The sequence below is a fragment of the Platichthys flesus genome, chromosome 16 (genome assembly GCF_949316205.1).
Source record: "Platichthys flesus chromosome 16, fPlaFle2.1, whole genome shotgun sequence".
Classification (NCBI taxonomy): domain Eukaryota; kingdom Metazoa; phylum Chordata; class Actinopteri; order Pleuronectiformes; family Pleuronectidae; genus Platichthys; species Platichthys flesus.
This window is the reverse complement of record NC_084960.1, coordinates 4068614-4093316: the sequence shown is the minus strand read 5'-3', so window position 1 is coordinate 4093316 and position 24703 is coordinate 4068614. Positions and strand designations below refer to the sequence as shown.

Below are 24703 nucleotides of genomic sequence, written 5' to 3'. Positions count from 1 at the left end.
AGGTCATTAAAGCCTCATTTAATTGTAAAAGGCTGAGTTGAATTAAAGCAAAATCCTGGATTAAACGTTAATTACTCGTGATCTCCATCGATGTAAACACGTAGATAATTCACATTTATATATATCTTCTCTTTACTTAAAGTCGCGTGCAAGTAGTTAACGTGTCAGTCCAGTGTAGCCCCGGTTCCCACTGTGCGACACACGTGGACCACGGATTCACAGACTCAAAAGCATCCGGACGGGTCTATATCGCGGTGCCGTGTCCATCCACATGATTTACACGTCGGACAAATACGTAACGTTCGTGACGCGGCGGCGGTAGCAGCCTTTCAGCATTACGTAAGAATCCCAGCGGCCGCCGCGTCTCTCTCCGCAATAACAAACACTTCGAGGTCGACTTCGTTCCCCGTTCCAACCAACATGGCTCCCACACCCGCCAAGGAGACGGAGAGGCACTGCGTCCTGTGCTGCCAGGAGGTCGACATCTTCGCCCTGGGGAAATGCGACCACCCGGTCTGCTACCGCTGCTCCACCAAGATGAGGGCGCTGTGCGAGCAGAAGTACTGCGCCGTGTGCCGCGAGGAGCTCGACAAGGTGGGCATCGCGCCGCCACTGTGGCCCGGGGATGGAGCCCGGTTCGTGCTAGCTAGGCCGCTTCCTCCCTTCCCGGTGCTGGTGGGGATTATAGTGGCGGAATACAGTCGAGTTTGAAGGGCACGACTCAACTGGTTTTATTATGAATGGAAACCACTGCTGGTTAAAACATGTTTTCACAAACAGCGGTGTGTGCTCACAGATTTTTCCTCGCTGTCGTTAGCTTAGCTTAGCTACCACTGGCAGTTCCCATAAATGTGGGGCTAGCTAGCAAGCTCCCTTCTTAAAGTACATAGTCACTGTAGTAACCACGTGATCACAACGCGTTTCAGTGATCGCAGTTATTTAACGTGTCAATGAATGAACTGCTGTGTCGATGTCAGCTGTCAAACTCTCATGTTAACCAGCGCGTGCACGCCCCATGGTTCAACTGTGCCTCCTCGGCCTCTGTACATAAGATACCTGTGTGTGTCAGCTGGCCTTTACTTCCGGGGACTCGGACATGTGTCACTCAGCGTCAGATATGTGGACTTTAGCTCGTGTCCAATCCAGGTGGACAGTGTTTTGTCACACGGGCCGAACCGTGCCACTCCCATCTGTGATCCTCTAAACTAAAAATGAAACCGAGAGCTACGTATTGCTTGTTAAGGTTTATTTGATGGATCCTATCTTTCCCTTCTGGGCTTTGCACAGTAAGTGCATTCCCAGAATTCCACGGGGTACCCTACACATTACACAGCAGTGGTGCATAAGCAGAGTCTTTACCTTCCCATTACAAAACCTGCCTTGGGATATAAGAGATTGTTTCAACCGTGCATTGCAGCCTCTCTCATGTTCTTCCTGACTGTCACGTTGCTCTCAGGTGGTGTTTGTGAAGAAGCTGGCGGCCTTCTCATCTCTGCCCTTCCAGCAGTTCCAGTGTGAGAAGAAGCACGACATCTACTTTGGAGATGAGAAGATCTACGCTCAGTACAGGTGCTGCTCTATCCCACTGTGTTCAGACTAATTCTTCAGAGGAGACGTATCAGATTCCATTGCCCTGGACTTTTTCCAGAACTCAAGCCTCCCATTGATATTTTTGGAAGGTTCACTGCGTGCGAGTGGGATGTGATGGATGCAAAATGGAAAACAATTACCCAATGTAATTACATGGATACTTAAATAAATATACACTTATTTGCACAGTAATAAGATTATGGTTTTCTACCGGAGGCCTTACTAAAACCACGTCTCTTTGACCATGACATGTAAACTTTAAAATGGCAACACATGCAGACAACTGTACTTAAAGTGACTAGCAACTTTGTCATCTTAGCCATGCAGGAGATTGATTGACATGACGCAAAGAGACAAGGTGATTAAAAGTAGGAGTGTGAATTAAGCAATAGCTCCAGCATTGTCTCCTCATGATACTCCTCCATAATGTGTTATTGTTTTTAACTACCTCTCCTCCTGTATCCAAATTACAACAGCTACTACTCTGCATTGCATTGCAAATACCTATTTTCCATTCAGCAATTATTTTATTTTTTTGTGCATGTGTGGGAATATACTGTCTGGCAAGCAGGTAAGGATGCAGTTATTGTCAAGAAAGCCTGTAGCTAAACTTTATCTGAAATTATAATTGACTCTTATTGTTTGACTTGTCTTGTTCTTGTATATAACTGGCTTTTTTGCCCTGATGTCTCCCCCTACCAGGACATTTCGATTAGGTTTGGATTGGCTTCTTATCACATGTCGTGTGTTTTCTCAGGCATCTGATGTTGTCAGAGTGTGTCCGCTGTCCAGAGCCAAAGAACTTCGCCAGGTTTGAGGAGCTGGAGCAGCACATGAGGAAGCAGCACGAGCTCTTCTGCTGTAAGCTCTGCTCAAAGCATCTCAGGGTTAGTCTTTACCGGTCCAACATGTATAATGATAAATAAAATAGGAACAAGTTATTAGAACTTATTCGAACAACTTTCATCAGATACAAAACAAATTCTGTCTGACCCTCATTCTTAAGCCTTAAACTCTACCTCCAGATCTTCTCCCATGAACGGAAGTGGTACAACCGTAAGGAGCTGGCACGTCATAGAGCACATGGCGACCCAGACGACACCAGTCACAGAGGACACCCGCTCTGCAAGTTCTGCGATGACCGATACCTTGATAATGACGAGCTGCTGAAACACTTGCGCAGGGACCACTACTTCTGCCACTTCTGCGATGCAGACGGTTCTCAGGAATACTACAGGTGTGTATAACATTTTTCACAAACTTGTTTGGTCGGGAATCCAGTGTTTCATTTATAATTTACCTTTTCACCCTGTGGCCGACAGTGATTACCCGTACTTGAGCGAGCACTTCAGAGATAGTCACTACCTGTGTGAGGAAGGTCGCTGTGCCTCCGAACAGTTCACCCATGCATTCCGCTCTGAGATCGACTACAAGGCCCACAAGGCTTCAGCCCACAGCAAGAACCGGGCAGAGGCTCGACAGAACCGCCAAATCGACCTGCAGTTCAACTACGCCCCGAGACAACAGCAGCAGAGGAGAAATGAAGGTTGGTGAGGAGTGCGTTGTTTTGTTTTGGGAGACTTTTCACTCTTCACAGTACCGGACATTTTGAATAGGATTATTGTTAATATAACTGTGTTATGGAGGTAATGAATGTGAAATAAAAGGAGGGTGCGTATATCCTCAGGTGTGATGACAGGAGAGGACTATGAGGAGATGCGTCACAATCGAGGAATAAGAGGAAGGCCTCATGGGGGAGGGCCACAGAAGAGCTGGAGATATTCCCGGTGAGTCTAAATCATCAGTTCTGTGTCTAATACACGATAATCTGGTGCCATTGTATAAGAAGGAGCATGAACAATATTTAATGTTCGTGTGACATTGTCTCTTTCGTACACACGCACACTATCTATCTGTGTGTGTTTGTATTTACCTCTGTGCAGTATTTAAGTGTAGCACTGAAAGCGTCACTGTTTATTTTGTAGTACTGTTCAATCTTATCTTTAGTTGCTGTTGGAAGTGACTTCTAGCCCATTTTCAGTCCTTGTGTATATTTGTCCTGCTTGTGGTGGTATTTGACTGTAAATGTGTGTTTGTCCTTGCAGAGAGGACGAGGACAGGCAGATGGAGGCTGCCATGAGGGCCTCCATGGCGACGAGTCGACAGGAGGAGAGAGGACCAGTGCAGGAGAGGAGCACTCCCAAACACTGCAGAGAGGAGAGGATGGAGAGGATGGAGAGGATGGAGAGGATGGAGAGGATGGAGAGGATGGAGAGGATGGAGAGGACTGAGAGAATGGAGAGAATGGAGAGGACGGAGAGGACGGAGAGAATGGAGAGGACGGAGAGAATGGAGAGGACGGAGAGAATGGAGAGAATAGAACAGGAAGAGCCCAGAAACAGGAACGGACCCGTCAAACCAACAAACAAACCTCCAGGTGACAAAAGTTGAAAGATCTTTTTCCAAGTGCTTTTATGTGATTAAGTCGTGAAAGTTAGTGATTGTGACATGTCTCCTGTCACCTCTTTGACAGTCAGAACAATGAAGAGCAGTAATCCAGGAGAAGAGGATGACTTCCCAGTTTTGGGAGCCACAGCTGCAATACCCATGTAATATTTTATACACAGTACAAAACCAAAAGTCTTGCATTACTTAAGTGAGCTGAAATGTTGAATCTGTCTTGTTGTGTGTGTCCCTCCAGTGTAAAGCCTGCTCCTGTAGTCGTTCCAGTAGCCCCTCCAGCTTTGAAGGAAGACGATTTCCCGAGCCTGTCATCTGCTGCTGTGACATCCCTCATGACCCCGGCTTACTCTGCACCACCTAGGAAGACGTCCAATTTCCAAGAGGAGGATTTTCCTGCCCTTGTGTCCAAAGTGCGTCCCCTCAGACCCACAGCAGGCACCAGGTCAGCTTGGTCCAGCAGCGCGGCCGTCCCCAAACCCGTCGCCCAGCCTCCACCTTCTGCCAGACAACCGCCTCCCCTCTCATCTGCTCCCTCTGGCCCTCAGCTCCTCTCCTCCTCAGCTTCATTGGCTTCACGGAGGAAAAAGAAAGTAGGGGAGAACGGGAAGGTAGCACCTCCTCTGTCAGATGATGAGAGCGGAGGATTGAAGCAGCAGGTTTACCGCTCAGTGCCAACCATGTTGGATATCTCCTCTCTGCTCACCGTTAAGGGAGGCAGCAGCAGCAGCAGCATCAACAGCAGCAGCAACAGCAAACCCCCCACCGTGACCCCCAGCCCCGCAAACCCGACCCCCAACCCTGATGTCTCTGCCTCCAAAGCCAGCAAGAAGAAAAAGCAGCAGAAGAACCCGGCTGCTTCCTCCTCGTCTGTGTCTTCGACTGTGACACCACCTGTACATACAATCTCTGTGGAAACGGCTGCACAGAAGGAGAACGTCCCTGAGAAAAACCGCAACAAACAACCTTCCAGCTCCGTGACAGCGGCAATGATGAGCGGCCTGTCAAATGGCCACATTGAGAAATCACCACCTATTAGTAAGGAGACAGTAGCAGTGACCCCTCCTTTCTACACAGACCCTCCTCTAAATCAAGAGGAGGATTTTCCTGCTCTCATGACAAAGAAACCTCCACCAGGTAATAATAATAACTGTATTGGTACAGTACAGCATGTTATTATCTTCAGTATTCTGTTATTATCTTTTGTTTCACATCCAATCTCTATTCACATATGAGGAAACATCAGCAACTTGTAAAATTACCATGAAAAACTGTTAAATTCCAGTTTAATTGTTGGGGAAGAGTGTGAATTGTTTTTTCTTTATGTTAAATCATTTACAATTAAAATGCTGTTTGCACACGTATTCTGCTGCACCTCTCAGAGCTGTCCAATCAGGCCTGAGTATGGAGCGCACCCATTGACTTAAACCCTCGGAGCTCACTCAGTGTTTTACCTGACAGGCTTCAAGTCCGCCTTCCCGATGAAGGCCTCAGCTCCGGCCTCCTCCTCCACAATGCCCCCGCCTCCACCTGGTCTGGGACTCTCCGGCCCGAAGCCTCCACCAGGCTTCACTGGGATCCCCCTAAACAGCAACGTGGTCGAGCCGGCTCCTTCTGCAGTCAACCTGTAAGTGGCTGTTTGTGTTTAACAGATCTAGATTTTGGTTGATGAAAACCGTTGATCCAGTGTTTTCCTCATGTATTTTTCACCTCCAGGCCGCCCAAGGTGTCAAGCAGTGGTTACCTAGTGCCAGAAGACTTCCACCAGAGAAATCTGGAGCTGATCCAGTCCATTAGGATGTACCTCCATGACGATGAGACAAAGTTCAACCAGTTTAAAACCCACTCTGCACAGTTCAGACAAGTAAGATGCTGAAGATGTTGAACTCATCTATTAATCACAAACTTATCCTGGATCTGTGTATTTTTTAATTGTACCTCAATAATTATTACAACAGAGAATCAGGTTTTAGAAGAAAGACTTTCCAAGTGAAAGATTGTTTTTATAACTTGAATCTTTATTGCTAGGGTGTGGTATCAGGAGCTCAGTATCACTGCAGCTGTAAGGACCTGCTCGGAGAAGACTTCAACCGCATCTTCAACGAGCTGCTGGTGCTCCTTCCAGACACCGGCAAGCAGCAGGAGCTGCTGAGCGCCCACGCAGACTGCAAGGCCCTGGAGAAGCAGCCGGGGAGTGGGGGAGGAAAGAAGAACAAGAACAAGAAGAACGCCTGGCAGGTGCCAACCAGTGTGGCCAACGTAGCAGCTGAGATGGATTGTCAGGTGTGCCCCACTTGCAGACAGGTGCTGGCCCGCAAAGACTTCAACTCCCACAAGACCCTGCACATCCGGGACACCGAGGAGTTTCCTTCCTTGCAGTCGATTAGCCGCATCATTAGCTAGCCCCTCCTCTGCTCCGGTTGCCTTCACGGGTATGTTTTCAGTGGCCACCTGTAGCCCTGTCAAAGCCCTGCAGAAGCCAGTATGTAAAATAGGCGCCTGTTTCCTGCGTGAGCGCGTCTCAGAGGAGCTCGAGGTCTATATCTCATAGTGAAGCTGAATTAAAGAAGGTTGATGGTGTTTTTACTTTCTGATGAGGGTTATATTGATCGGTTTGCGTGAATGGTTTCACAGTGTCACTGGGTTGCTCCGGCTCAGCTTCTCCTTCAGCTCGCATCCGTTGAGGACGTCTCTGGCTGCCACCGGCTTTGTATAACCACAACCATCGTTTTATTTAATGAGAGACGAGCTAAGGCTTTACTTGAAGAATGTTCTGCTTCCCGAGACAAACTTGTATTGAGTTACATTTTGTACCTTCATTCGTTGTACTTTCACACAGATAACAAAATAATCTGATGTTATGTCAAAATCAGGTAATATTTCTGTATAATTCCCCAGAGGGGCTGTTTGTTTAAAAAGCAAAATAAACAAACGTCTTCAGTTCAACATTTTTAGCTACAAACTTATTTAACTTTAGCTGTTTAATCGCTTTTTAATGTCGGCTGGTTCAAAGAGAGGAAAGTGTTGGAGTGACTAGGTTGTTCCCTGTCAGAGGCGAAGGAGGGAGGGAGGGAGGCAGGAAGATTAATTAGAACAAATGATGGTTCACGGTTTAAATTTTGTATGATTTTTTTGTGTATGATTTATTCTGTTTACGTCACTCACCAGTGGATCTGGTTTCTTAGTTGACTGACGGACTGATCAATCGGAAGAAGTGGTGTTGCACAAATTTTCAAATGGAAACTAAAGAATCCTAAACAATGAACATGTGTCTGCCTGTTTTTCACCGGATTTAAATAGTGAGTCTTTTCTTTTCAAGGATGAAACGATGACGTGAATGGAAAAAACTACCCGATTTGGTTAGGAAAGATTTCAATTAAATAAACAATTTCACTAGCTGTATGCTTAATAATCTATGTGCCATCCTTTCCTTCCTAATCAGCTGTGTGTAGTGCAGTGGTGTGTATTATCATTAATTCTTACTGTGCATGGAGAAAGCTAAACTAGCCCGAAAAGAACTACAGACATACTCGGGTACATTTTTAAAAGGGAACACTTGTTTACATTAATAAAAAATTCATCAACAGATTGTTCTGCTCCTCACTTCATTCCTAAAATAGTGAAAAAAGAAAATCTACAACTCATATTTCCTCAACAAGTTTAGAGCGATTATCCCAAGTGGAGTTGATAGAAGGTTTCCTAAGTGGTCCGGACGTCACACATGAAACACGGACAGAAACAGGCAGTCCAAAAACATGTTCTCTTTTTTATTTGGAGTGACGGTCAGACTGCAGTCCGGAGACATCCAGGTAATAGACAGTGACACACATCTCTGTACACAGCATGTTTTTACACTGAAGAGATCAAACACCTTCAGAACAGGAAGAAACGACCCAGAAGAAACATGTTAAAGGGGGAGCACACAAAATCTGTGTTCACTTGTTGGGTCGATGGAGTTAAAATGTTTTATCATCATCACCAGTGTTATATGGGGGAGATATTTTAACATCAACAAACTGTATTATACTGGACTCCCCACAGGTGATGGCTTCACTACAGATCCGAACCTTTTTGTGTTAGTCGAGCAAAACGTCACACAAAGCTCCGATCTCGGTGCTGACGGTCAAACAAAGTATTTCCAACAAAGACTGCATTCTAGTTAATAAATAATTACTATTATCATTGTTTATTTTTTTTCATTACTACAGGACAAACCAATTCTTGGACATCATCACACACAGGTTCCATTTACTTCAATAACGTACTGTATTTTACAATCGACCAATAACCACAGTAGTGTACATGGGCCAGAGCACAAAACACATATGCTTGTATTATTTTTTTTATTTACCACACGGACTGAAGAGACTGAAGCACTGAGAACAATAATACAACCCGACAGTACCCTATAGTACCTCCATCAGTACCTCAATAGTACCTCCATCAATACCCCAGTCACACCAATCAACCATTTAGCTGGTTACTGGCATCCCAACCCCCACAGTTAAAGGACTACACTTGTGGTTTTTCATATATTTCAGCATGCTTGTATATAATTTAAATTATTGATAAACATAAGAGTTTAAATGGATTTCCTTTACTATACGATGGACACTAAACTCTGTCTCTTTTAACACTTATTTAGCTTCAAATTCATTTTAAATCCAAGAGGAAATCAGGACAGACTCAGCCACTAATGAGGCAAACAACTACATTTAGGGGATTTAAGAGTTTATGTGCATTAAATGGTTTGATGATCATCCCATTTAACATTATGGCAGCATGACAGTGCATTTGTGCGCAATAATAATGAGCAATAATGACAGATGTGATGAGTGGCTGTCTGAAAGATGAGGATCCAAAAAGTGAAAAGAAGCCACAAGTGTAGACCTTTGACTGCACCACGTAGGTTTAACAGCCTCCCACCACCACACACAAGTACCTGAAAGGATTTGGAAATCTAGAACCCAAACCAGTGTTGCACTATTTCCCGAAACCAAAGTCTTAAAGTGAAATATCCCTCAGTTCCGGTCGATCACTGAACTACCCAGTCACAGGTAGGCAGGTGGAAGAAAAATGCAGAAACCCATGCTCTTTGTTTTTAGTACTTTTAAGTGATTGAACTAGTAAAGTACAGAACAGACAGGGCTTTATCTCCATTTACCTACAGAACAACCCTTTGCTTTTATGACTTACCTCTAAACCTCTAATAATAAGAAGCTGCTTTAAACACTGTTTTGTCTATGAGCTTTCATAACGGAAAATAAAGCGTCCTGCAGCTCAGGCTCCTGGATTCTGGTTTCAGATTTGTGATTGTGGAGATTTAAAGTCCACATCAGGTGACACATCTTTCCCCCTGGATGTTTAAAAACAATATACACACTCATGCATGTATTGATGTGATTAGCAAGATCATGAGCTCGAGGTAACGTCACTAAAGAGGAAAGTTGTTTGGGCAGAATTCTGACAATAAACAGAGATTAATAAAACACAAGAGGGAATCCTGTCAGCTGCGTCATTGGCCGGCGAGTCTCACTTTGCAAAAACACTGTGGAGTCAACTTAAGAATGACACAGTATTCAATATATAATGAGTCCTATACAACAATTCCATGCATTATAATCATGATAACTTTGAAAACTCAGGAGAGCCTCAGCGATCCCTCTGCTGCAGAGCCTACTCGGGTCAGCAGGGGGCGCCGCCTACATGGGGTCAGATAGAAGAACAGGCGAGATATTCTACAGGTCGATTCACTTAAACAGGAAGTTTTCATATTTGGCGTTTTTTTTTCATTTTCGTGGAAACACAGAACAAGTCGTTTCTTTTCATTTCATAACTCGACATATTTTGACTGTGACACTGACATAATATATTCTGCAGAGAGACGATTGTTATTCAGTGGAAATTATCGAATGCTCCCAACAGATTTATGATTTTCCTCCTCTGCACTAAAACTCTGACAAACGCACACTCGAGGAAAATAACTTTGAAGCGCCACACAAACACACAGACCCAAGGGTCTCTCTCAAACACGCATCACTCAGACTCACACACTCAGACACACACAGACACACACGGAGAATACATATTCACTGATGGCGAGTGTATGTGAAACCACGACACAAGAGACACTGCTACACACCGACATCGTTGGCATGATGACTATCTACATCATTAGTGACCCGCATCCACCCACCTCCGCCCCCCGTCACTGTGGCAACAAATAACTCTCCGCATCTCCTGGTAGATGGCATTTTATTTTTTTGCTTTTGCCTGAGACTGTGCTGATCCAACGACCTGACCCCCCCCCGCCCCCCCTTTCCCAGGTTCAGAGCTCATCTGTTGCCCCCCCCTCCCCGGGCCCTTTGCACTGTGATTACGTAAAATCCCACGGACATTAACAACAAAGTAGTAACGTGGTAATCAACGGACAGCAATAAGAACACAGGGCAGTTTGGCAGCTTCTAAAACGTAAACATAAACACACCTGACTTGAATCTCCCCACTTGCCCCAATTTAAACGTACGACACTCAACACAGGGCACTGTCTCAAAAAACTGTAACACACAGACATTGGCTCCATGGATGGATTCTCCCCCCCCCCCCTGCACAGGAGCAGGACCCCAAATGGAAAGTCGGGGCCGTCTTGTTTCTCTCTATCGTAATGTTTTAGCCTCTTTTGGTCATTTTACGTCTTTTTCTAGGTCGTTGCACTGAATGTGTGCGTTTGAAACCCATTTGACTCCTTCCTCCCTGGGCCTGAGACCGATATATAACTGAATCGTGATCAAACTGTGAGAACTGACCCTTGAAGCTATCGTGACCACGTCCTCGAGGAATAGTTTTCATTGTGATGTTGTTTTCCCAGTAGAAAAATGGACTTTAAAATACCAAGGAAGACAAAAAGACGGAGTAACGATATATGTAAATCAACGACGAGCTTTGCGGATGAATGTGTCCGACAAACTTCACCTGGGGAAGCTCAACAATTCAGAACGACAATTTCCTCCGTGTCCCACTTGCCTGAGATTTGCGAGTTCAATCCAAAGACGTGTCAGTAATTTGAGACAGTGCCTGAACTCAATCGGGCGGTAACTAGCCTACCTACGCTACGGTACATACCTACCTACATAAGAATGTGAGATATTGCACTTGGTCACAAAACGTTGTCATCGTTGTTTTTTTTTTACTTTTACTGCATGTGAAGATTTACTAAATGAAGTCACTGTCTGAGACGCACAGCACAGTATGGCACTTAGTTGATGTGTCTAAGTTTGGAAACATGCAGATTCAACACAAGAGGTCACGTTTCACTGCAGCAGGGAACGAGGGAGGACCGGCCGGAGAGTATGAAGCTAAAGAAACGTTCCCTGTGACGGCTTGGATGAATGAAAGGAGGAAGATGGGTGAAGGTGCCACATGTGAGTGCCCACTGCTGCGCTTTGTTCAGGAACCAAATGGAGTCGGTCAGTTGTTAATGCCTTCATCTGTTGTTTTTTTTCTTGACAAACTAGTGTTTGAATACTGCAAAGCGGCCTCCTCTTCTTTATCTCCCTTTTCCTGGTTTTTCTTTATCTTTTCATTTCTTTCATCTGCTGGAATGTTGGGGAAGGAACTGGGAACGAGACGAGCAGACGGAGAAGCGGAGGCCATTTTTTTTAACAGTGACAGAAAAATCAGATCAACACATAAACAACTGCACGTGTGACATCACTGAAAGCGATTTTTCTTTTAACTTTTCATCCCTTTCCCCCCCCCCGAGCTTCCTCTTCCACCGTGGGGTCTGTCAGCTCTAGTAAATGGGAACCTGGTATGTGGGGGCTGCGTTGTTCTCAGTGAATGGTGGGCTCTGGTAGGTCTCTGTGGTCTCAGTGGTTACGCCTACTGGTGAGTTGGAGGGGTACGGCTGGGTGGGTGCGCCGCCGTCCATGTGCTCCGTGGTGAACAGGGTCATGTCCGTGCCCAGCAGGTACTTCTGGACCGCACGCACTGTCAGACCCGCCTACAGGGGGCAGCAGGGTGGAGAGAGAGAGAGGGGCATCGTTAAGAAGGGATGCTCTCGTTGCTGCACCAATCAAAGTAACACACAGTAATTATTAAATCTGGATATTAGACTGGAAAAAACATCTATAAAGACAAAATTGATGTCTTTATTCTATTTATAGTATTTTTATTGTAGTTATTAACTAACAAACTCTAGTTCAGGAAAGTGAATGCCGATGCGGAAGTACCCTGAACCTTTATTCTGTCAAATGACCAGCAGAGGGTGACTTACATAGGCTAATTGTTTCCCCCTGTTTACAGTCTTTGTGCTAAGCTAAGCTAAGTAGCTGCTAGCTTCATATTATTCTTATTTATTTTAGAATTTGCGTGTATCCAAATAAATCCCTTTAACACAAAGATGTTGATGTACCTCCAAACTTAAAGTAAAGGTTCAGTGAAAAGATTAACTGTGTTTCGGCATGATGCATAACCAGTTTCACTTTGAACTGATTCAGACGTGGATGACTGGTCACAGATCGGGTCATGAATGGATCAAACAGGGGCCTGACTAATCAGAAGGAGGAGGAAGAGGAGGAGGAGGAGGAGGAGAAGGGGGGGCCTTAATCCTGAGGCTTTGTTGGAAGTCATGTTAATTTTTCTCTTCAAAGTCAAAGAGCTCAGTCAAAAGAGGAATGTCCAACTCCTGATCCCAGAGTTCAGTTTAGTGTCCTATAATCTCCTTGAACGTAGATCGTGTAGTTTAACTTTAAGATTATTTGGTAGTAACTCATTTGTTTCTGACTTATAAGTGACTCTATAGAACCTGCAGGACTGTGATTTGCTTTACTTCCGATTAAAGCTTAGTATCTGCACCTCCTATAACTTTTATTCTTATATCCACAAAGGTTGTGTTTGTATTGTTGCATATGTGTGAGTGTGTGTTCTTGTAGTTGCACGTCCTCACCCAGGTGATGATGGAGAAGAAAGAGAAGGCGATGGCTGCCCGAGCTGCGTCCGCCCCCGCGTTGAGTGGCAGCTCATCAGGCGTGGTCCGAGACCACTGATTGGCCAGGAAGCAGAAACTTACAAAGTACAGGAAGGTCCAGAAACCTGTGGGAACACAACATCGTGTCACAACACAAGTGAAGATGATAACATACAGTTGTTCACGTCGTAGCCACCTGAAGCTGCTTGTTGTTCCCTTTTCTAAATCAAAAATACTTTCTCATCTCCGTGACCCTTTGAAGTGAGTTTACAGGTTTCATATCTGTGTTCATGAAAGCATTCATCTGAAACAGAGCAGTGAGAGTGCTGGGTGTTTTGGGGAAATCCCTTTCAATCCTGCCTTTGAAACTGATCAAGTGTTTAGAAGGAGACTATTTATATCCTATGTGTCTCTAAGGTTGGCCCACTGAGTATAACAAGACACTCCCACTGTGAAACATGTCCACGGGACTGAAAACCTTGCTTCTGGCTGTCAACCCCGTTTCACCTCCTCACCTGAGAAGCCAACCTCCAGCATGATGGCCTTCTTCCTGTCTTTGACAGAGCTGATGGAGGAGAACTTGTAGTCGAGGAGGAAGAAGAAGGAGCACGCCAGCAGGCCCACCAGGCCCACGAACACGCCGTAGTTACAGGCGTCGGCGTTCTTGTTGAAGACGCAGTGGAGACGCTCGCTGCCCATGTTGACGTAGCCCTCGTTCACGATGGAGGCGAAGACCACCAGGGAAAATATCTGAAGAGGGAAAGAAGAGAGGGATGTTAACGAACAAATGATTATCTCTATCCTTTTGTTTCTGTCTCTTTTACAAGCAGAAACACAGGCCCACCTCTATGAGATAGAGGGAGAGAGAGAGAGAGAGAGAGAGAGAGAGAGAGAGAGAGAGAGAGAGAGAGAGAGAGAGAGATGAAATTAGGTTAATGCTTCTGGTCTAAGCCATACATCTCTCTCTCTCTCTCTCTCTCTCTCTCTCTCTCTCTCTCTCTCTCTCTGACTGAAGAGGTGGATGCTTCACTTCCCCTTAAGAATCACTTCGTCCCGAGGCGGCTTGTGTGCCGAGTGAGGAGACGCGTGTTCTGCCACTTCTCACTCGCCCCTCATTAGTAAATTCCATTCTTATCAATAACTCCACTATAGCTGTGTGTGATCTCTCTGGTTTCTCCTTCGTCGTTCCCTCTCTCTCCCTTTGCTCTGGACTCACACACTGACACTGATCAGCTGACTAACACTCCGTGGCAGAATAGGGCCATGTGACACACACACACACACACACACACACACACACACACACACACACACACACACACACAAGATGTGCTCACACTGGGGGGTTTGGGTCATATGATGGTGGAGGTGCACACAATGGGATAATGTCAGTTCCACATTTTAAACTGATCACATGTGTGGATGGAATCGGCGCAGATACACAAACTGGTGCTTTTACTGAATCAGTCTGATGTGTCAAAGAGCTGCATCTCCAAAATGGAAGGAGAAACTTTCACATGGCAGGATTTTAAATCACGAGAGCGTGTAGAGAGTGGATGAAGGAGGAGAACATGGATTCTCTGTAATATACTTTTTAACTCTGTGTTCACCCCCGTCTCTCTGTTTGTTGGTTTATAGAATTGTAAACAACATTACGCAATAATGATCCAGATCAGGGAGAGAATCCAGGAATTTGTTTCAGCTTCCTTCGTCATTACCAGACATTGATTTCTCAAAGAATAAATTATGGATCTTGATGAGAAAATAATCAGACACATTAAGGAAACCTCGATCTATAACTCTGTGGAATCTGGTGTTGTTTGATTGACAGTAAGGAGGCTTCCTGGCCCATGTGCTCATTCACTTGTGCTTCTTTGGTTGTGATTTGTACATTTTGTCCCAGTTCCTTTTATTTTATTTTATTTGCATTACCTCCCTCTTCTTTATTCACTTTATAAAAATAGACTCTCTCTCTGTGTAGGATGATGTGAAAATGAAAAGAAGAGCAGAATTGGAAACATGCAAAGAGGTTGAAATGAGAATATTGCTCACCTGCTGATTCATTCCTATTGTGGTTAACTCTTTTCCATTTAAAGGTTCAGTGTGTAAGATTTAGGGAACAGTTGGCGGAAATTGAATAGCAATGTTTTCAAGAGTGTGTTTCATCTAAATTGTACAAATTGTTCTTTTCTTTACACTATAATGAGCCTTTATATTTAAATACTTATATCAACACCAGGAGCAGGTCCTCTCCACGGAGGCCGCCATGTTTTTTTTATCGTAGCCCAGACTGGACAATCATAGGTTCACTAGCATGTTTCGGGGGGAAGGGGGTGAGGTGAGGGGTCTTCAGCTGCAACTTGCAATGTCACCTATAGATGTCACTACATTCTACACACTGAACCTTTAATGCCTTTACTTCTCACCACTATAACCAGCATAGTATTTATAAGAAGCCCCATTGTTCAGTTACAACATGGTTCATATGCACCATGTCATGGGAGCTCGGTGATAAATCTTCCTCACTTGAGCTTTGAAGCATCAGGAGAACAAATGAAACACAACCAGCACAGAGCTCGTGATGAGGATGAGGATGAGGATGAGGATGAAGATGAGGATGACTTGCTCTCTGTGTGTGTTTCATGTCAGTCCTCTGTGCTGCTGAGGAAGATTCTTCTCCGTGTCATCCAAAGGTGACGCGCTACATCAAACGTCAGGGCACGACGAGTCTCCGCGCGGCCCCTGCATGCGTGCGTAATGGAGTCCGCGGACCAATCACAGGTGAGGTGACGGACGACGACCGTTTCAGGGGTAAATCGGCAAAAAAAATCATATGAGCTGATAATGTGATTGAGATTAAAAACCGTGTGTGTGTTTGTGTGTGTCTGTGTGTGTCTGTGTGTGTGGTGCCTAACGCAGTTGTGTGTTACATGCAGACATAGAATCATGATTATGATCAGCAGCGGGGACGAGCAGGCTCTGAATTATGAATTTCTCCTTTTCTATCCATCCCGGTCTCGCTTTGCTGCACATCTGCGCGTGTTCGGGATAAATGTGTTGAGATGAACGCGCGTGAGGATGGAGATGTGTGAAATAAACATCTGTAGTGAAACCAGTGCCATGGTGTCAGATGCCCACCAGGCCTGCTGGGTTACACCCTGCACCCATCCATAAACACCGAGCATAAATTTCCTGGGTTTTATTCCATTTTACGCACGGGGCTAATTAACCGCGCCAGGGTTTTGCGGGGTCTTGTGTTTGCGGTGAGAACACGTCACGAGTCTGGCACCGCAACGACAACACAGAGCCCCCCCCCCCTTTCCTCTATCTCGTTCTCCACACGCACAGAGGCGCGCACAAACACACAAACAGCAGCACCACAACAAATAATAATTAATAAAATAAAAACGCGCTCCTACCCATGACAGCACTCTGAGGATGGTCTGCGGCTGCTTGGCGAAGGTGATCGGGTCGATGCTGGACCCGGTCCGGCCCGCTCCGAACGATCCCACTCCGTCCATCTTCTGTGGCTCTCTCTCGGTGCGCTCCTGGCGGCTCCACGCTCCCGGCTCCACGGCTCCGCGGCAGGCTGCTGCTGTAGGGACGGGTCCTGCATGCGCGCACTCAGAGGAGGCGCGCGGGCACGGCGGCGGTCACGGTGAGTAGAGTGGGAAGGGGGGGGGGGGGTGATCGTGCCCGCGCTATACAGGCTGACTGTATGTGTTTATTTTTATGATTAACTCTTTATTTGGGGTATAAACAATAACACAATGAGCAACTGCGTGGAACTTGAGCAATATTACAAAACATTACAACAAAACAGTGATGATTTAATAAATATAATATGACAAATGTGCATTCATTGTTCATAGTTTATTCATCAGTTAACTGAGTCTTTTACTTTAAATTCCTGCTGACCCTCTTTTTCCACTTCATACGGATGTGGGCCACTTCCGGCAATGATGGGTCACTTCTGGCCTTTATGTGGTCCAGACAAAATGGATGTGGACCTCAATTGGCCCAGTTGTCCCTTAGATAAAAGCAAACACACCGTGCTCTGGTGGCAAAATAAAATCTGGAGATGAACCTGGGAACATGGCCCATGTGGTAGACGGTGGATTTGGCACAAAGACCACAAAACAAGTTGGGGCCACCTTTGGTTGACATGTGGGATTGGGATGATTTACTTGTGGCCCAGACCTGGCAAGAAACAAAGACTAAAGGTTATGGTTACACCATGTCTGTCCTAATTATACGGAAATCTGCCTATAAAATAGTTTGTGTTATAGAGTGTTAACTCTACTGCATTTTTCGAGATTCCCCACAGGAAAATCACAAAGCGAGCGTGACTCATATTTGTCACATGCAGACACGGCCCTGCAGCTTTTATGAAGGTAAAGTAAATGTTGTCCTCAAAGGCCCTGAAGACTGTCGAGGAAAAGCTATATACGGAGGGAAGAATTCCTGCCTGACTCCTTATTCTCAAACATTCCTAATTAATGAGCCATGGCATGAAGAGCAGTCATGTGATGATGTAGCTGTGCCAAACACTACAAGAAGTTTCTTATCATGGGATATTTGCAATAATCGTGACATGTGACCAATGGGGTGTCGTCAAAAAGGCTCGTTCTGTTTGAGCTTCGGCTTAAAGACAATTTACACTGACATGATATGAACAATCACTTTTGTGAAGATGCGACCAACAACATATCTGTATTTCTGAATGACCCAACATAATATTGAATTTGAAAATTAAATTATTTCAGCACCAAATCATAATTAAAACACACACACAACATGGTTCAAGAATATACAATCTGTAATCATCACAATGTAAAATATAAATCTATATATTTCTGTGACATATTTGGTATTTTAATTTTATAGGAGATATTTCTTATCAATCAAATACATAGATTATCAAACAAGATTGCAAACCACAGCAAACAGCCTAGAAACCAACATCTGTAATTGATGAATTCAATTTGCGATCTGAAAAAAAAACAACAATCCAGAAGGTAAATTGGTCAAAAACACAAACATGAGTCGGAAGAACCACAAAGTGAGGACACAGATAAAAGGTTGAGAACACGTGTCCCTCCATGTTTTTCCGTTTCACATGTAGAATTTATTTTTAACCCTTCTCATTAACTTGAATTAACAGCAGGTCCAAAGTTTAAGTTATATTTATAGTTATAATAACTAACCACAGAGCACGACGAGCATCTTGACCTCACTCTTCTCATGAAGTGTTCCCACATGAGACCTGAGCTTGTTCCCACACTGACAGGAGGACGTTATTGTCTCTGCCTCACATCTCTCAGTCGCTCCCTCCACAATCCTTCAATCACAGGAACCATCTTTCCAGCCGTCTTTCCAGCGCTCGTCCACACGGGAGCAGTCGAACTCGGGCTTCCCCAGCCGGACGTTGACGCCGTTGTGGAGACGACAGAACCACTGAGAGAGGGCGTGGCGACTGGTGGTGTCCGGGATGTTGGTTTTTAATCTGTGGAGAGGAAATCACGTCCATTGAGAATTGATTAAAGATATCTTATATATATTATATTATATCCACAATGTTAGAATTCCACTTGGGCCCCCCCTTCAGGTGGGAGAAATAACTCAACACAAGATTTGACAAGGGACAGAAATGACTGAAATAGTGACATTGTTGATGAAACCTAACACAACTGAACAATGACAAGCATCAGATTATCACACAATAATAATATACCATGGTCCTGCCAGAGTTTCCTAATGACACTAAATGATATTACAGAAAAGACCTGACCTTCCTCTGAGGTCTTCTGCACATTCATCACAGGGGAAGAACTTGGAGAAAAGGTGGATGAACTGTCCCATCTCCTGCTGCTGCGAGGAGGACGGCCGCTCGGGGTAATACGCCGCCATGGTGTGCAGGAAGGACCAGGAGCTACGTCCCAGCTCCTCCCGGTCCAGTGGACACTGTGGGTCCTCTGGTGGCTCGACCTGGGTGGCTCCGACCCCCTGGAGGACGACAACAGATGTTCAGAGACACAGTCACACGAAGGTAGGTAGGTGGTGGATGACGTGTGGGGCAGTTAGATGTAGAAGTCAGATCCCAAATAAGATAAATACATAAAACTGAAGACAACTAACATCAGGATATTAAAATGTTTGGGGCAAAGATGGAGACAAACTGCAAAGACTAGTCAACGTTGATGAGCTGACACAGATGAGGGTAAATTAAATATCTGTGTTTTGGACAAAATGAAGGCGTCGCTTGAGCTGTCACGAAGTTTTATAGACGAATAACTGAGAGAATAATGTGCAGATGAATCAATAGTGAAGGTAAATGTTGGCTGATCTGAGAACCAGGTCTTCAGGTGTCCCACAGACACACTAAGTAATAAAGCAGCAAATCTCTGAGACGATGACAACACAACAAATGATTTCATATAACAAACTATCAAACAATCCTCCAATTTAAAAACTCTGCCACCACCTTGACCTCATGTCACCTGAGCAGCTGCTGGCCTCTGGCTCTTCTGGGTCTTCATCCACGATTTGAAGTCCGTGCAGGCCCGACACGGCTTCTTCTTCGGCTCCCCGCTCTGCGGTGGCTCCTTCCCGGGACCGTCCTCCGGTGCCGGGCCGCCCACCGGGAACGGGAAGGCTTGGAACGGGCCGGAGGCTGCGGGTCCTCTCGGCCCCGAGGGCTCAGCCATGCTCGCTCCCCGGTGTCAGTGCATTCGCTACTAACCGACTGAGCTGCGGCACCGACACACACACGGACAACCAGACTACACGGACGTGTTGCCTCTTGTTTAACACACGGGTCTGTGAGCTGCAGCACCGACGCTGTTACATGTCCGGGTCCCGACGAGCAGAGCCGGTGATGGGTCAACGTCTCCTCGGACTTCCTTGTTTCACCCGGACCTTTTACCGACAAGGAACTTGTTCCGGTGTCTAACGTCCGGCCCCCGTGCATGCCGCCGAGTGTCGCCTCTGTCAAAGTGTAAGATTAAACCATCTTAACACATCTTCAAACTCTTGACATTATATTTATTTTACACAGATATTAATTTTAGCCTCCCACGCGCTGACTCGCTGCGGTTATCGCGGCTTTAAAGCTGTTTAGTAGCCATGTTAGCCTGCTAGCCAGGATGCTAACAAAGCTAACAACTGTGGAGTGACACGTTTGTGTGTGTTTTTGTGTATCCTCTCCCCCGGACAGTGTAGCTGAGGCATCACCTGGACCGTCATCATGGGGATTACGGATAAAATCTCCGAAATTGAGAGAGAAATCTCCCGGACACAGAAAAACAAAGGTGAGAGGAGAGAAAGAGACCGGTGGCTATGTGTTAGCTGCATCGTGGATGAACTGTCATTTAGCTGGTGTGTGTGTTTGTTATTATAATCTGTTATACTTATATAAACTATAATATTGCCACCTGACAGTGACTACCATGATTAACAGAGCTCACTCCCATCCTTGTTTTTATTTCGAGCTCGAAATTGACTCGTGAAATTGAACTTCAGTCATCAAACCTCGTAAACCTGGTCCCTCATCTCTCTTTCCTCCCAGCCACCGAGTACCATCTGGGTTTGCTCAAGGCCAAGTTAGCCAAATACCGAGCTCAGCTTCTGGAGCCCTCGAAGGCAGGGGGCAAAGGAGAGGGCTTCGATGTCATGAAATCAGGAGACGCTCGTGTGGCTCTCATCGGTTTCCCCTCTGTGGGAAAGGTATGTTGAGAAAAGGGAGGACGAGGGGGATGAGGCTCCCTGGGGTCCTCGTACAGGCTCAAAGAGAAACTGATTCACAATACGATGCTTAACTAAGTCTGTGACGCTCTTAAGATTGTGATGATATCATAAAACACCTCTGTCCTCCAGTCTACCTTCCTCAGTTTAATGACATCAACAGCCAGTGAAGCTGCTTCCTACGAGTTCACTACCCTCACCTGCATACCTGGTGTCATCGAGGTAAACACACACAAACACACACACACACACACACACACACTCATATCAGTGCACATTATGTAAAAACTGTGATTAAAAACAACTTAATCTAACATTTACACTGTTATTTGTTCCTCTTCAGTACAAAGGGGCCAACATCCAGTTGCTTGATCTGCCAGGAATCATTGAGGGGGCTGCCCAAGGTACGAGATACTTCCATGTTGTTGCATTTAGTTTGAAACCTGATTGAGGGAATCACAAACATTCATTATTATGGTTTTATGTGTCATAGTTTCATTTGATTCCTCCCCGTTAACAATTCCTACATTCTCGAAATACCGATTGTGGCAGTAAGGGTTAATTTAGCACTGACAGTAAACCGAGCCTCAAGCCGAGCCGCAGTGTTTAACTGACCCTCCACCTTTCGATAGGTAAGGGTCGAGGTCGGCAGGTCATCGCTGTCGCCAGGACAGCAGATGTGGTCATCATGATGCTGGATGCCACCAAAGGAGAGGTTCAGAGGTGTGTGAGTTATCACATTTGTTAGAAAGGGTTATTCGTTTTGGTGTGTGTGGGTCTCCTGTGTTTTCATTTACAAATTCTCACCTTCACATTTCCCTTTTCTTTCTAGATCCCTTCTGGAAAAAGAGTTGGAGTCAGTGGGCATCAGACTCAACATGGCAAAGCCAAATATTTATTTCAAGGTACAGTTTCTCTTCTCATCTTTTTTCTCTCTCTAGGTTTCATCACACACATTCAGAATCAGGTCATGATCATCAACAGTTAGTTTTGAGGAGATCTGTCGATTCGATTTAGAAGAAATTATGCCATGTAAAGTGATGGTGAAGTTTTAAAGTGATATAAATGAAGCTGACATCAAAAACCTGGACTGAATCAGTTCAGCAGTTGAAAACAAAGAACCCTTGTATGATCACGTTTTCATTTCCAGGAAGAAAAACTTGAGCTGTCAGATTTAATTTCAACATTTCTTTCATTGCAGCCTAAGAAAGGTGGTGGCCTCTCCTACAACTCCACAGTTCCTCTCACCCACTGCTCCGAGAAGCTCGTCCAGCTCATCCTTCATGAATACAGTATCCTTCAAGGACATCGACAAACATTTCCCCCTCCCTCTTTTGTGTCTTACTCGCCTTCTGTCCTCCTGTCTCTGGGTTCCCAGGATTCACAAGGGGAAGTTCAGGGGATAAAATCCTCACGTTTTGGATTTAACTCATTAACGACTCACATTAGCATCCGGCTGATTTCCATAACCGCCTCTCCTCAGAAATCTTTAACGCAGAGGTCCTCTTCAGGGAGGACAGCACGCCAGACGAGTTCATCGACGTCATCGTTGGGAACAGAGTTTACATGCCTTGTCTATATGTACGTCAATTTATCTCATTTAAAATGGTTTGAAAAGGATTTGATTAGTTCAAAGATGATTTTCTAACTTCAGCAGCTCACATTGTACACAGAAGTAAAACAAACGTCTCTCTCTGCCTGTGTTTGTTTAGAGTTTGTCCCTCCCTCATATAGTTTGTGTGATTTTAGGTGTACAATAAGGTGGATCAGATCTCCATCGAGGAGGTGGACCGCCTGGCTCGCAGACCTAACAGTGTTGTCATCAGGTGTGTGGATCTCAGCGTCTTGTGTGGAAACGTGTCACCTTACTATCTGTTTGTATGTTTATGTGACTTTAATGGCTCTCCCCCTCATCAGCTGTGGGATGAAGTTGAACCTGGATTACCTGTTGGAGACGCTGTGGGAATATTTGGCTCTGATTTGCATTTATACAAAGAAAAGAGGAGGTAAACTTATATCTGTCCTCTTTTACCGATCAGCTCACATTTAAATGAATACATTATTTATAAAATAAATTCTTAATTTTTCCATTAGAGCGCCCGGACTTCGGCGATGCCATCATCATGAGAAGAGCAGCCAGTGTAGAACATGTGGTACGTAAAAATGCATATTGTTCACACACTCGTGTATATTCATTATAACTCTGCCTTAAGTTTACACGTGAAGAGTTTATATAACTGATGATGAATATGTCTTTTCTACTTTCTCCCTGCAGTGCCATCGAATCCACAGAACCTTAGTCGGCCAGTTCAAATATGCACTTGTCTGGGTAAGTTCAGGTTTTTTAATGGTATGGATCTGAAACCTTTTTCAGTTACCTCCTCTCACTACTCAAACAAACTGTACATTAAAATAAACAAAGACAGAGCTGGGACGTTACAAATGAGAGGTGTTGCATCGTACAGTGACAGCTGGAGATCTGATGGTGGCAGTAGAGCTGCAGTGGTGCACAACACACACAAAAAATAAATTATGCACCAAATTGAATTAAAGAAAACTGCTTCTGTGTCTGGATGTGAACCCTTCTGTGTTCTCGTTCTCCAGGGAACCAGCACCAAGTACAGCCCGCAGAGGGTCGGCCTGACGCACATCATGGAGCACGAGGACGTCATCCAGATCGTGAAGAAGTAAAACAAGCCCCTGACTGGAGCAAGGAGAGACGGAGCAGGAGGAGTTAAAATGAAAACAAAGTACTGTACAGTAGATACACCGCAAAGGAAACACCCACCGTTCTTATTTTGTATATGATAACCAACAAAACCGGGAGAGACTGACAAGATTTGAGTTGTGGACAGAAACAGGTTTATTTTACCTTTTAAGATAAAAGGAAGATGCGTCAATGATTCTGAGAGAAAACGGGAAAGACAATAAAGTCCCTAAAACATTAAATAATTGTTTGTGTTTGCTTTTTATTATCATCTTTTTATAACATCAGTTAATGTCTACTGCAGCTCACCTGGGTTACATTTTGATTTAAATAAAGCTTAACCACCTTTTTGTCTTTGCCTGTATTTACTCAAATCTTCAAATTCAATCATTTAACATAAATAGACATGTTGACATTTGATTTAGTGCAACTTGATTGAACTTAACTGTCAGGGCCTGGCTGGAGGGACAGTGTGTTCTAGTTTTAAATCTTTTTATTCTGCTGGGTTAAGCTTGGGTATTTCCCCCTGTATGAACTTGGTGTTATCATGGCCTATAATAACACCTCATAATGTATTTATCTTTTGTTTAATTGATGAGAGTGCAAACTAAAATAGTAACTTTAATTGACAAATAAATGTAAATTACATAATATTTCCCTGTGAAATGTAAAGAGGTAAAAGTATGAGGTGTATTAGAAAAAAGGACTAAAGTACCAGTACACCAACCTCAGAAGTCTACTGAAGACATGAGTACTTGAGTAAATGCACTGCATCTATTCCCACAACTATTTAAAATGCAATGAATTAAATATAAGTAATTTTAATAATAAGTAGGGATTAAACTAAAAGGCCTTAAAATAAAGAGCTCATTAAATGTGCACTGCTATTGTCTATAACAGCATCCTGCACACTGTGACGCCTCCTCAGCAGTACAGCCGGTGGGGGGGGGGGATGCAGTTACCTACGACCCCTCCCTGGTGCCTCCTCCCCTGCGGCCCTGCTGTCGGCCGTCGCTGTCCCCCGGTGCTCCGAGGCAGACTGGGCCTTTTCTTTCAGACGGTGCCGACTCCCAGCCAATGCTCCCTATTCACTCTTGCACACACACAGTCGCACAATAGCACCATTAAATATTCACAAGCAGCTCTTTGGTGTAGGAGAGGTGGACTGAGTGTGAGGCTTAGAGAGAGAGGGAGGGAGAGAGAGAGAGTGAGCGGAAGTGAGGTGACACTGTTGG

General features: G+C 44.9%; 4 protein-coding genes across 4 annotated transcripts; 2 read left to right on the top strand and 2 right to left on the bottom strand.

Moving 5' to 3' along the window:
• The first annotated feature begins 323 nt into the window (after nt 1-323).
• On the top strand, nt 324-7315 carry znf598 (zinc finger protein 598). The gene is made up of 12 exons (XM_062407716.1): nt 324-594; nt 1457-1569; nt 2348-2477; nt 2616-2827; nt 2913-3136; nt 3278-3377; nt 3696-4027; nt 4124-4199; nt 4292-5187; nt 5512-5677; nt 5767-5914; nt 6079-7315. The coding sequence occupies exons 1-12, from the start codon at nt 421-423 to the stop codon at nt 6451-6453; spliced, it is 2946 nt and encodes a 981-aa protein (XP_062263700.1). The 5' UTR covers nt 324-420; the 3' UTR covers nt 6454-7315.
• Nucleotides 7316-7796: 481 nt separating this feature from the next.
• syngr3a (synaptogyrin 3a) lies at nt 7797-16639 on the bottom strand. The gene is made up of 4 exons (XM_062407828.1): nt 16438-16639; nt 13534-13768; nt 12998-13143; nt 7797-12052 (listed from the first exon to the last, which is right to left on the bottom strand). Exons 1-4 carry the CDS (start codon nt 16537-16539, stop codon nt 11843-11845), a joined length of 693 nt encoding a protein of 230 aa, XP_062263812.1. The 5' UTR covers nt 16540-16639; the 3' UTR covers nt 7797-11842.
• Nucleotides 16640-17701: 1062 nt separating this feature from the next.
• gfer (growth factor, augmenter of liver regeneration (ERV1 homolog, S. cerevisiae)) lies at nt 17702-19734 on the bottom strand. The gene is made up of 3 exons (XM_062407836.1): nt 19519-19734; nt 18810-19024; nt 17702-18524 (listed from the first exon to the last, which is right to left on the bottom strand). The coding sequence occupies exons 1-3, from the start codon at nt 19723-19725 to the stop codon at nt 18362-18364; spliced, it is 585 nt and encodes a 194-aa protein (XP_062263820.1). The 5' UTR covers nt 19726-19734; the 3' UTR covers nt 17702-18361.
• A 146-nt stretch (nt 19735-19880) lies between these two features.
• drg2 (developmentally regulated GTP binding protein 2) lies at nt 19881-23713 on the top strand. The gene is made up of 14 exons (XM_062407801.1): nt 19881-20015; nt 20235-20328; nt 20586-20743; nt 20894-20983; nt 21105-21165; nt 21394-21484; nt 21594-21666; nt 21963-22053; nt 22245-22342; nt 22511-22587; nt 22679-22767; nt 22856-22914; nt 23037-23090; nt 23366-23713. The coding sequence occupies exons 2-14, from the start codon at nt 20265-20267 to the stop codon at nt 23450-23452; spliced, it is 1092 nt and encodes a 363-aa protein (XP_062263785.1). The 5' UTR covers nt 19881-20015; nt 20235-20264; the 3' UTR covers nt 23453-23713.
• The last annotated feature ends 990 nt before the right edge of the window (nt 23714-24703 follow it).

Bases quoted from the DNA above. Each gene is read 5' to 3' on its own strand.
- znf598 (XM_062407716.1), top strand. From the start codon at position 421: ATGGCTCCCACACCCGCCAAGGAGACGGAGAGGCACTGCGTCCTGTGC. The intron at 1,570-2,347 runs GTGCTGCTCTAT...GTGTTTTCTCAG, and splicing joins AAGATCTACGCTCAGTACAG to GCATCTGATGTTGTCAGAGT. The intron at 5,678-5,766 runs GTAAGTGGCTGT...TTTCACCTCCAG, and splicing joins GCTCCTTCTGCAGTCAACCT to GCCGCCCAAGGTGTCAAGCA.
- syngr3a (XM_062407828.1), bottom strand. From the start codon at position 16,539: ATGGACGGAGTGGGATCGTTCGGAGCGGGCCGGACCGGGTCCAGCATC. The intron at 13,769-16,437 runs GTAGGAGCGCGT...TTCCCTCTTCAG, and splicing joins TCCTCAGAGTGCTGTCATGG to ATATTTTCCCTGGTGGTCTT. The intron at 13,144-13,533 runs GTGAGGAGGTGA...GTGTTCCCACAG, and splicing joins GCTGGAGGTTGGCTTCTCAG to GTTTCTGGACCTTCCTGTAC.
- gfer (XM_062407836.1), bottom strand. From the start codon at position 19,725: ATGGCTGAGCCCTCGGGGCCGAGAGGACCCGCAGCCTCCGGCCCGTTC. The intron at 19,025-19,518 runs GTGACATGAGGT...GTCGTCCTCCAG, and splicing joins AGAGGCCAGCAGCTGCTCAG to GGGGTCGGAGCCACCCAGGT. The intron at 18,525-18,809 runs GTCAGGTCTTTT...TCCTCTCCACAG, and splicing joins GCAGAAGACCTCAGAGGAAG to ATTAAAAACCAACATCCCGG.
- drg2 (XM_062407801.1), top strand. From the start codon at position 20,265: ATGGGGATTACGGATAAAATCTCCGAAATTGAGAGAGAAATCTCCCGG. The intron at 21,667-21,962 runs GTACAGTTTCTC...CTTTCATTGCAG, and splicing joins AGCCAAATATTTATTTCAAG to CCTAAGAAAGGTGGTGGCCT. The intron at 22,915-23,036 runs GTACGTAAAAAT...TTCTCCCTGCAG, and splicing joins CAGCCAGTGTAGAACATGTG to TGCCATCGAATCCACAGAAC.